The sequence below is a fragment of the Electrona antarctica genome (assembly GCF_951216825.1).
Source record: "Electrona antarctica genome assembly, chromosome: 18".
Lineage (NCBI taxonomy): Eukaryota > Metazoa > Chordata > Actinopteri > Myctophiformes > Myctophidae > Electrona > Electrona antarctica.
The window spans coordinates 32,563,958-32,576,516 of record NC_136799.1 but is presented as its reverse complement, the minus strand read 5'-3'; the positions used below and the strand labels follow the sequence as shown (position 1 = coordinate 32,576,516).

Below are 12,559 nucleotides of genomic sequence, written 5' to 3'. Positions count from 1 at the left end.
TAATAATAATAATAATAATCGAGTCCCCACTTCTTCTAGATATCTTTTGTCACTGTGTACATTTGCACATATTTGAAAACTGTCCACTGCATTTAACCCATTCTAACTATTAGGAGCAGTAACAGTTAAGAGTCTGATTGAGCGGAAGGACTCTCTCTACCCATTCAGCGATGGCCGTCCCTGGTCTGAGGCTATCTGTTTAATTCAACTGGCTTTAGATAGATTTATATGTGGCTTAGGCATGCAAGAAGCATTCACTGGACCAAATCAGGGGGTTTGGTAGAGGCAGCGGGTCAGCCAGCTTGGAGGCGAGACAAATTGCATTTGATGCCTGATGAAGGTCTGATGACCGAAACGTTGCAATAAAAAACCAACCTAAGTGAAGACAGTGTGCGGGATTCTCTTTTTTCTACCTATCAGTTCCTGTTATCCGACGCACTTTTCCGTATAGAGACAAATTGCATTAAAAAACATATTTGGCTCTCCAGGACACCACTGTATGACTAAACCAAACAAAAACAAAGGCAGGTGTTTAAATCTAATGGAATCAGGAATTCCATTTACTAACAAATCTATAACATGCTGGAAGAGGGGAATTTGAATCAATACTCATCTAATTTCCTATTCCATGGCATTGTTTTGTTGCCATGGTTTTGGTTCTTTTTGTCCATTTGGAAAAGTGGGTTAGTCTAGTTCTACACTGCACATCAATGAGAATGCCACATAGATCACAGATCATTCTTCGACAAGAAACCTCTTTCTACTCTGCTTTTCTCTCTTTACAAAATGCTACCACTTAATCACTATTATTATGACTCAAATATAGGACAAAATGATCAGCCAACCAGCTGTACCGGTCCATACAGTGTATTCAATTGTATTTTTAGTGTTCAACAGAAAATAATGGACTAATTCATGCGTTTCAAACATTTACACAATACTTATGCCATAACAAAACAAAACAAAAACACTGGTTTGAGAATCGAAGAATGCATGATTTAGTGAGATTTGGAAGAGCAGGGTGAAGTTGATTGGTTAAGAATGATGGCTAATGGGTTAATGAGTGTTTCGAGGATGGAAACCGCATCACTTAAAAATCTCTCAGTGGTCCTCTGTGTGCATTGATGGACTTCAACAATCTGTTCATGCTCTGGTTTAGCGCACAATGATCCTAATTATTAGGACTGAAACCAATGTGCACAAAACCATTAGCAAGGTCATATTTCATATATATATATATTCCCAATTTATAATTCTTCATAAGACATTAAACATCTGATTCACACCTTCGGCCACTGAGAATTTAGTTAACTGTAGAAAGAGTAAATGGTACCGTAGCCATAGCACACTGCTACCTTAGTTTTTGGGATCAAATATCTGAGAAGCGGTTGTGGAGAAGCGGTTGTCTTACCTGCATTGAACACAGGATCCCTCTGTTTGCTGTCAAATGAAACAGAAATGGTGAAAGAGACAGACAGGCATTAGTCTGGTGAAATAAAAATGATGTTTTGGTTTAAAGTGTCCAATTATTAGTGCCCAATTTAGTCAACTCCTGAAGACCCCACACAGTGGTGTACGGACCTGGCGATAGGCCCCAGTGCAGACATTGTATTTTGGACAGATGGAAAACACTTTAGTTAAACTTGAAGAGTGACGGATTACTTAACCTGGGTTAAATCTTCTGATAGTTGTACTTTAATGTTGACATGAAATAATTATCCCGTCTTTCATTAGCGCGAACGCTGAATGTGACAAAATAGGCTACAGCTGAGCTTTGTTAGCCTAAGATTTAGACTTTAGAGTCTAAGCGACCTTGCCCCATGGCTCGTCGTCTGAAAAGCTGTGCCTCAAAGTAACTCTTAACTTGTACAAATGCAAAATCTAAGGTGCTTTCCCTGCTGCCCCACTTTTCCGGCAAGTGTACGACAAGCAACCACTTTTGATCCACTCTGTCTCGAAATCTGGCATCCATCTTGGATTTTCCTTGATTGTAAATGGGCAACAACGCCCCTAGCGGTCAGTGTTGCGCAGGGCACTGTTGCACATTTATAATCGAGGAAAATCCAAGATGGATGCCAGATTCCGAGACAGAGTGGATCAAAACACACGTACGGGCGTACGGGTTGTAATTGCTTGCCGTACACTTACCGGACAAGTGGGGCACTCGTAGAGAGTGATGACGTCAGAATCGATAAATACGTTGATCATAAACACACGCGTTGAAACAAGGCTACGCCTACGTTAAAGATACCAAGAAGGACTGGACCGTGATGTCACTGTTATGCAACACGGAAGTAGTACAGACTTGAAGCTGTTTTTTTTTTTATTAGATCAAATTGTCTAGATGTCATAATTGAACATGACAAATAGATACCGAGGACCTTACCTGTCACTTCGTTTGCCGCTGGAGTTGCTGCCGGTGGACCCGGCGCGGGTTCGGTTGCTCTTGGAGTCGCCCGAATCCTTCCGTGTGAGAGTTCCCATGTGCTCATTTGAGTTGGCTCGCCTCACAGTGCTGCGGCACAGAGATGGAGGACAGATGTTCAAAGTGTGTGGGGTGGGGGGGTGTGGGTGATAGGGAAGGTAAGAGAAATAGGTCGTGGAACTACCTGACACTGCTTTTCTAAAAATGCTTTTCTCATCCAAGTATAGCACTTTAAAGTAAAAGATTCATTTAGTTAGCCTTATTATTATACATTCAGTCATGCCGTCTCTTTGATAAGGGAACTTAAGCCATATGGCAGATTCGTCTGAAGCCGTTATGAATTATAGAATGAAAAATGTCATGAATAGATAAGAACCCACAGAAAGGAACTTCATTACAGACAAGGTCAGGCAAGGAAGAGACCAGCCCACAAGTATAATGCATTTTACTGCAACACAATTCTACAATGCTGGGAGAATAAGAGTAGATTTTAAATAACAATATCTTCCCTCTTTCTTCTCCTAAAAGTCATGTGTGGTGGAGAGTTGGTGGACGTGCTACTGCTAACAGAACCTTTGCAAGCCTGAACATCAGTAATGCAGACAGGCTGCTCATTTACACAAAGGAAAGCCCCGATCAGCAGTCCATTGGCTGGTAGGCCCACTCACACCTAATCCATCCCACCAGAGCCAAGTCCATTCAAACCCCTGGATATGGCTGCTGATGCTGTCCCTTTTACAGGGTAACTGTGAGTGGGTGAGTGAGTGAGTGAGTGAGTGAGTGAGTGAGTGAGTGAGTGAGTGAGTGAGTGAGTGAGTGAGTGAGTGAGTGAGTGAGTGAGTGAGTGAGTTACAGAGACAGAGAGAGAGAGAGAGAGAGAGAGAGAGAGAGAGAGAGAGAGAGAGAGATAGATAGACATCTTCTTTGTATTACTATTATTTTGTACCGTGAATAACCATACTAATCATTTGGGAAATACAGTGTAGTATGTGTGCCAATATTTATTGGATTGTGAGCACACCAGTCCACACCAGTTTAGACTAATCCTATTCATGGACTGAAGTACACAAATGCTGTTCCAGTGAATGAGATTAGACAAGAAAAGAATATACAGCACGTTGTTATTGATGATGGAGGTGGTACTTAATTTGTAATTCCAAATAATGGCAAGTTACTCTGTTTCAGGGACAAGTAATAACAGGTGAGTGATGAAAAAACACATCATTAACCACTTAAACCCTAGACTTGGTTGACTGGTCCGGTCTAGACCAAATACCTTCTCTGAAAATAGCAGATCTACAAGCTCACAACGTGTTGGGTTGTGACATGATCTGTTATTTTCGCCAAATGCTCGCCCCAAGAATAGGGAAGCCATGGAGGGTTCATGTCACAAAGCAGTGGTTCTCAAACTTGGGTCGTGGATGGGGTTCCAAGGGGTCCCCAGAAAGATCAGTTAATTTAGCATCAAAATCCGTTTTAACCACGCATTTTATACTTAAGCTAACCGATCTAAGAGCTCATTTGTGAGCTTCTAGATGTTGTGCCCCATCTATTTGAGATGGGGGGCCGCGGCCAAATACATATCAATTTAGGGATCCTTGGCAAGACGATGTCTGAGGCCCACTAGGTTAAAGGACATTAAAGGCTCATACATAGTCTGGATTTTCGGTGGTGATGTGACCACCGAACTACAACATGATGTCACGAGCCGCGGTGAAGAGCAAACCACCGCCACCGCCCCAGCCCTTCTCTCTGTTTTTACTCACCACCGAAAATCCAGACTGAATGAATGAATGAGCCTTAAGTATGGGGGTAAGGATGTTAGAGCGTGACCAACACTATATTCGGGAACATTCTCACCTGAGGGGGAAGTAGAGAAATCTGGCAGGGCCAGATAGAGAAGACAGACTGGACAGACACAGACACAGACACAGACACAGACACAGACACAGACACAGACACAGACACAGACACAGAGACAGACAGACAGACAGACAGACAGCACAATGTGGGTGGGCAGGATATGTAAATGTCATCATGGAAGAGGACAGGGACATTAGACATGCAGTGAGGGGATAAAATACACCACATATTCTGTAAACCCTCTAGACCTCGTGTGTGTGTGTGTGTGTGTGTGTGTGTGTGTGTGTGTGTGTGTGTGTGTGTGTGTGTGTGTGTGTGTGTGTGTGTGTGTGTGTGTGTGTGTGTGTGTGTGTGTGTGTGTGTGTGTGTGTGTGCATGCGTGTGTGCGTGTGTGCGTGCTGTGCGGTTTCTAAGCTCCTCTGATCGAGTAAATATTGGAACATTGAGAGCAGCACAAACACAACCACTGCCCTACAAACAGAAACGCTTCATAAACTCCTTTCATGACCAAACACACAACCGGTAATGGCTTAGAAAGTGACAAGCAAGTCAACAAAATGTATTTTATTGGGCCCAGAGCTCAAAGGCCACAGAACCATAGAACATAAACCAAAAGATAAACAATATAAAATTCATATAAATATACATCATGAATAGAGGGAGAAGACAGTCTGAAGACAGGCTTTCCACACGGAGGAAAGCCTGGCTTCCATTCTGAAGTGACCAGTGTGATCCTTCTAGATTCCAGAAGGTGGTTTCCAGTTGTGGTTTACGATTAGAGCCGCTTTGTTTTTGTTCCCCGACATGAAAGCTGAATCGAGTAGTCTAGTCTCACCAGTCACGCTACGAGTGAGTTTTACTTGAAGAAACTTTTTTAGATTTTTGAAAACCTTTTTGAATAATAATAATAATAATAATAATAAAATAAATCAATATATATTTGTAAGTGTACGGACACACAGAGTTTGATTCTGCCTATGCGGCAGATTCTGCCAATGATTTTCAATGGGAACGTAGCGGAAAGCCACGTGATGGCAACACAATGCTCCATTCCCATTGAATAGCATAGGCAGAATAAAACTCTGGTGTGTCCGACTCCGTAGCCCAAGGAGTGAAAAAAAATGCGGATTCATCAAATTAATAATTTACTTTTGGAGAACATTTCTGCCTGGAATGACCGCCTGCTGACGCAAAGTTATATCCCCCCATAGACCTGATCAGAAAACATCAAAAGGAGTTCATCCCAGTCTAGTTAAAACCAGACAAGCACACATATCAGTCCAGGCTTAGGTTGCCTGGCACACAGAGAAATGCCTCAAAGAAACCACACTGACATTTCCTACTGCGCATTCATATTAGTATCTGTCCTGGTGTATCTACTGTACGTACGGGTGCAGTACTTAGTTCAGACTAGTCATTGGACAACCTACCTCAAACCCTAACCTAACCATAACTGCAAGCAGCGCATGTCCGACATGCGGGACGCTGGTCTAGAAGGCATTTGTAGAATCAGCCTCAGGTTTTAATGGGTTCATTTAGATTGGACAGGAGATGTCACTGGCTGCATTCCATAGTACGGTATGTAGCTGTTTCCTTGTTATATTCCCCAAGCTCAGGGATAGAATAGCAACTAACAAGAATATATTGGTTCATGTTGGGATACATTCCTCATTTGTGGAAAAAGAACATTGAATGTCAAATAGTCTCTGATTATAATACTACCCCGTTTTTTTAGGATATTTCCATTGGGAAAAAGTCTTATATTCAGCACAATAGGTACAGTATAGGGACATAGCCTACCTATTGTATAGGGAATAAACAAGGATGCATTGGAGGGAACTGCAATCTGAAATGGAATGGGTCCCTGCTCTCTCCTCACGGTCATCTGATTATGATAATTCCAGTGCCAGTATGGTGACAGTGATGGGAACAAGACCATTGTTCCTCCTGACAGACAAGATTGATAACCTGGGCTCTCCGTGAACACACATACACGCGTGCGTGGACACACACGCACGCACGCACGCACGCACGCACGCACGCACGCGGCCGCGCACACGTGCACATGTACATGTACACGCACAGTCGCACACGCACGCACACTAATTCAATCTATAGTCTTGTAGTGACTGAATGTCAGGACAGGAGCATAGATTATGATGACAACACTGCCTCAGTGTTTATCAGCCATGTAAAATGTCAGTGGCTGTGCTGGCATTGAAAAGGCTATCAAATCAAATGGGACAATTTATGACAGGGGATAATATTTCAGATGTTGCATACAGTACGTCTATTCCTCTGGGACCTACATGGATGTGGTTATATGAACAGAACACAGCCTCTGGGACCTACATGGATGTTGTTATATGAACAGAACACAGCCTATGGGACCTACATGGATGTGGTTATATGAACAGAACACAGCCTCTGGGCCCTACATGGATGTGGTTATATGAACAGAACACAGCCTCTGGGACCATACGGCACATGGATGTGGTTATATGAACAGAACAAAGCCTCTGGGCTCCAACACCCAGTAATACAGACCATTCGTTTAGATGTCTAGGACATGAGCTGTAGCGGTTTAGCTGGAACATTTATATCCCACTCATAGCAAGTCATGATTTCTCTAATAAATCTGAAGACTAGATAAGTGGATGTCTTGTGCCCTATGACGTGATAATTGTTGTCTTTTTCCATGTTTCCGTTTGCTGTACTTGACCAGGAACTACAGATGAAAATTAGCCTGCCTAATAAACTGCATCTTCACAGGAAAGGAGCGAGTTTTTCCGACGGCGATATTACACGTAGAATCTCAAATAGAGACTCTGCGAGCGAATATAGGAGGGGTGGACGACATCACTGCACGGCGCGCTGTCGCTCGCGGTACGTGAGGACAGTCTCATTGAAAAACATGTATTCTAATGAGATTTCATCGCTGGAAGTGCGGATGGAGTGTAACTCTTGCACATTTAAATGTAACCTTAAACCTGATCTATTCTTAATAAAAACTGACCCGATTTACACCCAATCTCTTCTGTGAAAATAGGCCATCGACAAGCTCACAACGCAATGTGAGCTTGTAGATCTGTGCATCTTTCCAGCAGAATAGGGATGTTGGGGCTCAAGTGAATAATCAATGTAAATTAATGATCATCGTTTCTAACGAAAAAACAAACAAATAAAACAACAACAACAAAGAAATCAATTCAAGTGAACTTTGAGTGTGGATCTCGTCTTCTCACCTCTTGTTGGTTGGTGTAGCAACGTCCTTCCGGGAACCGGATCCGGACGGGGATGGGAGGGAACCACTGCCTTTCTTTGGTAGGACTGTCCCGTTGTTCACCGTGGGTCGCAAAGGCAGGGTCGCTATCATTGGCCTGGCTAGAAGAGGAATAACACACAATTCCCATTAAATGGTTGGAACATTTGACCACTTACTGTGTAGTGTATCTATGGGTGCTCATTTATGTGCGTGTGTGTGCGCGCGCGTGCGTGCGTGCGTGTGTGTGTGTGTGTGTGTGTGTGTGTGTGTGTGTGTGTGTGTGTGTGTGTGTGTGTGTGTGTGTGTGTGTGTGTGTGTGTGTGTGTGTGTGTGTGTGTGTGTGTGTGTGTGTGTGTGTGTGTGTGTGTGTGTGTGTGTGTGTGTGTGTGTGTGTGCTTAATTGAGACTGAGAGTTGCTGAAAGAGTTGTGAAATATGTTAGCACAAGACCATGCTGTGGAACAGACTGAATGAGATATTGATTGAAAAAGTATTTCATTTTCAATAGGTGTCTCCGTTTATTGAATTTACCATGTTTTCCATCATTGGAAAAAAAGGGAATTTTGAGCACTGAGATTTTCTTTGTGTGTAAAAGATGCTGATGTTTTATTAATCACATGTGAGGGACTCTTATAAAGATAAATGAGTATGTTGAATGGCCTCTGCCCTCTGCTCTATAAACACAGCACTAGGTTTATCTGTCACACGTTTCATTACACCCCTAAACGCACACACGCATGCATGCATGCACGCGCAACAACAATTCCAGTGCAGAATACTAAAAGGTTTGTGTGTGTGTGTGTGTGTGTGTGTGTGTGTGTGTGTGTGTGTGTGTGTGTGTGTGTGTGTGTGTGTGTGTGTGTGTGTGTGTGTGTGTGTGTGTGTGTGTGTGTGTGTGTGTGTGTGTGTGTGTGTGTGTGTGTGTGTGTGTGTGTATGGATGTGTGACCAAAACAACAGATGATAAACCAGATAAGGCTCAAACAGTGGGTGGTACACAGCAGAGAGATCAGGATCATAGAGAAAAAGGAATTCAGAAAGTGTGTGCACGTGTTGCCGGGTTTGAATACATGCTTGTGCCTGACTGCCTGTAGACCTACGTACTTAGGCATTAGCCAGCCAGAGTGACGGTTAGTAAAAACAGAGAGATGTGTCAGGGTGAGCGGTAAGTTGCTACTGTAGTTTTCTAACTTTAGAAAACTACACCGCGGTGAGTTGCTTGTCACCTAAAACTGGAGTATGAATGAGCCTTTAGGGCCCTATTTCTGCCCATGCTATACCCTTTATCCCTAAACTTCTTTGCCTGCTCAGGGACACTTTGACACACAGACCAAGGCCAACCAGGAGGCAGCCTCTCTCTCTCTCTCTCTCTCACTCTCTCTCTCTACCCATTCAGCCATGGCCACCCCGTATCTCCAGCGAACATTCACACCACAACAGGGATACCGGGGTTCACGTGGTTAAGAAGATACTCTTATCCAGTGCAAGATCAGAGTAAATGGTATGAACCTTAGTCAACAAATGATAATCACATAATGTAAAGAAAACAATTTAGTGCCGAAAACAAAGTAACGTGTCAAGCATGTTAGCATGTCAAGTAATATATACCTGCATAGTACTGTATATACAGTATAGTCAACATAGCATAACTTGCATCTGTCAAAATTGCCAACAAGAAGTAATCCAAGCAGGGAGGAGTGTTAGGTGGGTGAGGTAAAATCTCAAGAAGTGAGCTTCCAGAATGCTGTGGAAAATAGGGAGTCACGCTGTATCCCTCCATATTATTTACCCATGTGACTGAGTTATCTAGCGAGCAGCTAAGAACTAGAATTTCTTTCATCCAAATGTCATGGGAAGAGGGCAACCCTGACCTGGGCAATATGCTACTGTAGATACATACAGTATGGAGACATGAAATACTTTAAGGCGTGCTTGATTGTAGCCTACTGTATGTGTGCGAGTCTTTGAATAGCTTGGTGAATATGTGAACATCACCACATGTGCTATGTATTTCACACCCAACTCTGGGGCCATGCAGAGTGACATTACAGAAATTAATAGAATGTATTAAAAATGACATCATCATCATCCATCATTATTATTGGTGCAGCAAACAGAGGTTGCAGACATACAGTAAGTGTTTACATGAGACAGGTATGGTAATGGCAGTGTGTAGTTTGTTGATTAGTAACATCCATTACAGTGTGTCATACTGCGACAGCCAGAATTTGTCGTTAGGTTTCACACAAATATCATACATAAATTATACATATCGTCGCTGCCGTGTGGAAACCTTGTATGTCCCAAAATGTTATTTTTCAGAAAACGAAAAAACAAACCCTGTGTACTAATGGATCCAACATAGTTATAACTAGAAAAAGTGCCCTTCTGGGCACAGGTCTCCACCAGGAGGATAGGATTGTGTGTGATGTTTGGCAAAATGTTTAGGAGTAATATAAACATGAAAGACCCGTTTTGTTGAATGGCTCTAGAGAGACTGTGTACCAATTTGCGTAATGTTTGGACAAAATCTGTAGGTGTACTGTCAAAACATTTGTTTTGCACAAAGCGGCCTCCTGGTGGCGCTATAACAGGCCAATGTGAAAACTTTGGGCATTCAGGGAGTGTGTGTGCAGAGTATGGCTGCGATCAAGCCAACGGTGCCAGAGATTAGCTGTTCACAGACGGACGGATGGACGGACACACGGACGGACGGACGGACACACGGACGGACGGACGGAGTGCAAAACATACTCTCTCCCCATGCCTTCGGCCTGGTGGAGACAATTAGCCACAAGCTCTTGTTAATACTTTTCATTGGTGAGCCATCTATAAAGGGCACAGACAGACTTAACCACTTTCAAATTAAAAAAGCAGATCTTGTAGATCTGCAATTTGTGCTACTTTTGTGTGACACTGTAGTATGATGAAGTAGGGCATTCATTTACAAAAAAGAAACATAAAAAGATACGGAGATACAAGGTTTATTCCCAACTGAAACGGTATATAGATTATCACCCGGACATTCATCATAGCCCAAGGTTGTCTAAAGCCCAAAGCACACGAAAGGGTCGAGACGGGACGAGAGTCACGAGACGGGACGAGAGTCACGAGACGGTTTTAGCGTTCGTCCCAGCGGTGTGTGTGATATGTGCTGTTGCACGTCGACCCAAGTTGACCCAAGTGATTCAACTGGTTCAATTCAATGACCCAAACCACACCAATGGGTCGCCTCCTTGGTTTGTGCTTAACCGATAAACTACTCCCAGACAGTGTTGGCAAAGTGTTTCAGTTTCAGTTCCGGCGAGCTGCCGCACGTCCCAAACGGTCGAGAAATGATAGAGTTACCATGTGGGGGTCCCCGGGGGGTCCGTGTGGGGGTCCCCGGAACATCCAGAGCCCCAGGAACGGCCCAGGCTCGTACTGTAGTGTACTCTGTACCACTTTACTCTGTGCTGTAGTGTACTGTACAGATTATTTATTTATCACATATCCATAGCCCTAACTAGTCGCAAAGATAAAATAAACGTTGATCAACGCAGCAACCGTGGCAGCCATACAAGTACTTGGTACTTGCCCGGTGGTCACAGACTCTCAGGCAGCGTGAAAATTCAAGAATCATTATACAGTAATGTTTCCTAGTGACATGAGATTAGCGGGCAGTGATTCATCAGTACAGTATGTAGAATGATCCGCACACGCACACGCACACACACACACACACACACACACACACACACACACACACACACACACACACACACACACACACACACACACACACACACACACACACACACACACACACACACACACACACACACACACACACACACAGCAGGCCTGATCAGTGCAAACAAGCAGGACAGGAGGCCTACCTGGCTTGCCAACATTGCTGTCAGCTGAGGGAGACTTTCTCATCAAAGCTGGGTCTACACATGTACACACATACAGTAGATACCACAAAATAACAACATAGCAAGGAGGAGCATGGGGGCAATTGAAAAGCACTCAGATGGAAGGAAATAGTGGGATTCGAAGGAAACATCACAGAAACAGAGAGAAAGAAATGGACAAAGAGAGAGGGATGGTGTTCCTGGGAGAATGTGTGACTGTGCGTGTTCATGTGTGTGTGTGTGTGTGTGTGTGTGTGTGTGTGTGTGTGTGTGTGTGTGTGTGTGTGTGTGTGTGTGTGTGTGTGTGTGTGTGTGTGTGTGTGTGTGTGTGTGTGTGTGTGTGTGTGTGTGTGTGTGTTCCACTATTACTGAAGTGGACTGCAAGTTTTATCACACTTTTTTAGCCAATATCAAAAGCCTGCTGTCCTGAAACCTGTTGTTTGATTGACAATGTCTACAAGCTCACACGACTTGTTATGAGCTCATAGATCAGCTGTTTATGACATTTTTACAAAAATGTTTTTTTTACTAACTGATAGGTAATGATGTGATGTGTTACATCGCACAGGGAACTGGCTGACAACAAGAATGAGTTCTTCCATTAAGGAACGCAGGTGAGGAGAGAGAAGGGAACTAGTGAAACAAAAACGCATGATTGATAAACACGTCGCTGCATCGTTGGAGCACAGAACAAAAGCCGAAACCAGCTGTTGTAGATTATTTAGATACACATATAACTTTGCATTAATTTGTATGTGTACCTATTCAATCTATAAAAACTTTGTATCAGACTGTTCTACTCCACGGAAGGGGGTCCAGTCATAGACCCTAAGGTTCCCACACATTTTTACCAATGAATTTACCAAGCTCACATTTGTTTTATAATTTACAGAATTTCTTAGATTTTTGTATTTCTTCATGAAATTACTGAAAAGCACGGAGCCCCTGAGTAGCCAAGGTTCAAAATATATTTTTAATCTTGGCTACTCAGGGGCTCCGTAGAAAAACAATCATTGAATTTTGTTTTTAATTCATGATTTTTTTTTTAAATGTTTACCGTGGTGCTGTGCTGTAACACGGATTATGGATATATCATGGACGTGTACTGTTTG

The 12,559-nt window shown here is 43.2% G+C and overlaps 1 protein-coding gene across 7 annotated transcripts in view; it reads right to left on the bottom strand.

Moving 5' to 3' along the window:
- Window positions 1-12,559, bottom strand: part of eml1 (EMAP like 1) — a 78,639-nt gene that overhangs the window by 24,870 nt on the left and 41,210 nt on the right. For 4 of the 7 annotated variants that reach the window (XM_079529085.1, XM_079529083.1, XM_079529082.1 and 1 more), the window contains exons 3-6: window positions 11,430-11,483; window positions 7,534-7,672; window positions 2,387-2,515; window positions 1,412-1,440 (exon numbers count right to left, since the gene is read on the bottom strand). In XM_079529085.1, coding sequence (XP_079385211.1) covers window positions 1,412-1,440; window positions 2,387-2,515; window positions 7,534-7,672; window positions 11,430-11,483 — 351 coding nt within the window. The remainder of the gene's footprint in view (window positions 1-1,411; window positions 1,441-2,386; window positions 2,516-7,533; window positions 7,673-11,429; window positions 11,484-12,559) is intronic. The other 3 variants (XM_079529087.1, XM_079529086.1, XM_079529088.1) reach the window with 1 other exon arrangement.